At 40.5% G+C, this 2,779-nt stretch overlaps 1 protein-coding gene across 1 annotated transcript; it reads right to left on the bottom strand.

Moving 5' to 3' along the window:
* Positions 1-205: 205 nt before the first annotated feature.
* LOC136322857 (tubulin alpha chain-like) lies at positions 206-665 on the bottom strand. Its single transcript, XM_066254736.1, is given in 2 exon segments — positions 206-255; positions 258-665. Coding segments are annotated over 2 exon segments (414 nt in total). The 5' UTR covers positions 622-665.
* Positions 666-2,779: the final 2,114 nt, after the last annotated feature.

The raw sequence follows: 2,779 nt of genomic DNA, 5'->3' as shown, positions 1-2,779 counted from the left end.
AAGACAAGGAATACTTTATTAAAATCCATCAGAGAAGTGGTCAGGCTGGATCTGTAACAAAATGTTGTGTTTTAAAGCATAGAACAATAATTGCATATGAGAGTACACACTGTACATATAAATTAATGGCTCAGACCATAACTTTTCAATGCTTAAAACAGAATAAGCTTCCCTGTAAAAGCAGCACCGTTATAACATTTTAACTTTAGTATTCCTCTCCTTCCTTACCTTCTCCTTCAAAAGAATCCACACATTCTCCTCATAATCCTTCTTAAGGGCAGCCATGTCCTCAGAGGCCTCAGAAAACTCTCCTTCCTCCATGCCTACACCCATGTACCAGTGAACAAAGGCACACTTGGCAAACAGCAGGTCAAACTTGTGGCCCAGGTGAGCCCAGGTCTCAGCAGCAGCTGTGGTGTTGCTCAGCATGCACACAGCTCGCTGCACTTTGGCCAGGTCTCCACTGGATACCACAGTGAGAAGCTGGTAATTGATGCCAACTTTGAGGCCAGTGGGACACCAGTCCACACACTGGATGGTACACTTGGTCTTGATAGTGGCAATAGCAGCCCTGACATCTTTGGGAACAGTATCACCATGGTACAATGTGCAGTAAGCCATGCATTACTGTGGCAAGGATCACATTTCACCATCTGGTTGCCTGGCTCAAAGTACACAGTATATTTTTGAAAAAGGACAAAAGAGAACTTTTAGAAATGTGAAATATAGCAATTTTTATTAAAAAGTAAGTGGGTGGGCCCTGGCCGATTGGCTCAGTTGTAGAGCGTCGGCCTGGTGTGCAGGAGTCCCGGGTTTGATTCCTGGCCAGGGCACACAGGAGAAGCGCCCATATGCTTCTCCACCCCTCTCCCTCTCCTTCCTCTCTGTCTCTCTCTTCCCCTCCTGCAGCCAAGGCTCTATTGGAGCAGAGTTGGCCTGGGCGCTTGGGAATGGCTCCATGGCCTCTGCCTCAGGGCTAGAATGGCTCTGGATGCAACAGAGCGACGTCCCAGAGGGGCAGAGCATTGCCCCCTGGTGGGCATGCCGGGTGGATCCCGGTCAGGCGCATGTGGGAGTCTGTATGACTGCCTCCCCGTTTCCAACTTCAGAAAAATACAAAAAAAAAAAAAAAAAAAAGTCAGTGGGTGGAATAAGAAAAAGATTGGACAGAGCTAAAGAGGGACTGTGAAGACTAGATGTGAGAAATTACAGAGGATCAGTACATAGAAACATCAATGTGAAATGTGAAAAAGAGAGGTGGAGGGTGGAGTGAAAGAGTACCTGTGCACATCAAAGGAGTTTCAGGAGGAGAAAACAGAAAGATTGGTGGAGAGATGACATGAGAAGTGGCAATCAGTACTGGGATTCAAATAATTTAACAACCGGTTCTCTGCCCTAAAGACTGTTTTAAGTATAAAAAATGATATACCAGAAGGTAATTTATTATTTCATGCATTTAATACTTAAATAAGAACAATTAAAGAGGTACACAAAACTACATTATGTAATAAGAGTTTTAAAACATTAATGAAAAAATATTAAATAATACCTGACAAAAAAAAACAATAAAACTGCTATTTATTTCCATATTGCTTCTTGATTGGCATCCTCACTTGCAACTTTTTTCACCTATGGACAGAATGAACATTATTATGGGCACTTAGTATGCTGTTGTGCAGATGAACATTAAAAAAGAGTAAGGAATGTAAATTTGTAATTTCCACATTGGGCAGCTGTCTAGGCACCCACCTTAGAGAGAGCCCAGATTACAAGTGCCATTTTAACAATTGATTCACTTAACCAAATATGAGGTATCGGTTCTACTTAACCTGTGCAAACCAGCTGAATCCCACCACAGGTGATAATAAATGAGAATTTTCGAGGAGTGATCACAGACACGAAAGCAGAATAAATAAAAAGATATTCACACTTAGACATCAAAATAAACTTGCAGAATGCTAAAGAAAAATTGAGAACTTTAAATGTTGAGCAGCCAGAGAGAAAAAAAACAACTATCAATGATAGAACTATAATTAGTCTGACAGCAGATTTCTCAAAGCCACTGCTTTAGTATCCTATTGCTGCCATAACAAATCACCACAAATTAATGACTAAACACTTTACACATTTATTTTCTTAGAATTCTGGAGGTCAAAACCTAAAATTAGTCTTAAGGCTACAATCAGGACATCAGCTGACCTGGTTCTCTCTGGAGACCTTGGGGGGAAATCTGTCCTCTGCCCCTTTCCAGTTTCTATCAGCTGCCAGCTTGGGGCTTCATCGCTGCAGTCTCTGCTCCTGTTATCACATACCCTACTACTGATTTTGACCTTCCTGACTATCTATTATATGTCCCTTGTGATTACTTTGGGCTCATTAGAATAATTCAGGATTATCTTACTTTCTCAAGATCCTTAACTTAATCACATCGGTAGGATACCATTTACAGTGTAAGGTAACATGTTCACAGGTTCCAGGGATTAGAATGTGAACATCTTTGGGGCACACTGTGTAGCCTACCACAGCAACAACAGAAGAGAAAGACAGGGCATAATATCTCTAACATGCTGAGACATGAACTTCTATATTTGCTGAAACTATCTTTTAAGAAATGAGGTGAAATAAAGTAACTTTATGAACAATTACATTACAGAGGGGTTGTTCTCTAATTAACTAAAGAAATTTCTAAAGGATGAACTTCAGTAGAAGAAAAATGAGCTCAGAAAAGAGATCCCAAATACACCAAAAAATGATAAAAAAAAAAAAAAAATGAGTAAAT

Source organism: Saccopteryx bilineata, chromosome 2, assembly GCF_036850765.1.
Source record: "Saccopteryx bilineata isolate mSacBil1 chromosome 2, mSacBil1_pri_phased_curated, whole genome shotgun sequence".
Lineage (NCBI taxonomy): Eukaryota > Metazoa > Chordata > Mammalia > Chiroptera > Emballonuridae > Saccopteryx > Saccopteryx bilineata.
The sequence above is the reverse complement of the archived record's forward strand: the minus strand, read 5'-3'. Positions and strand labels throughout refer to the sequence as shown.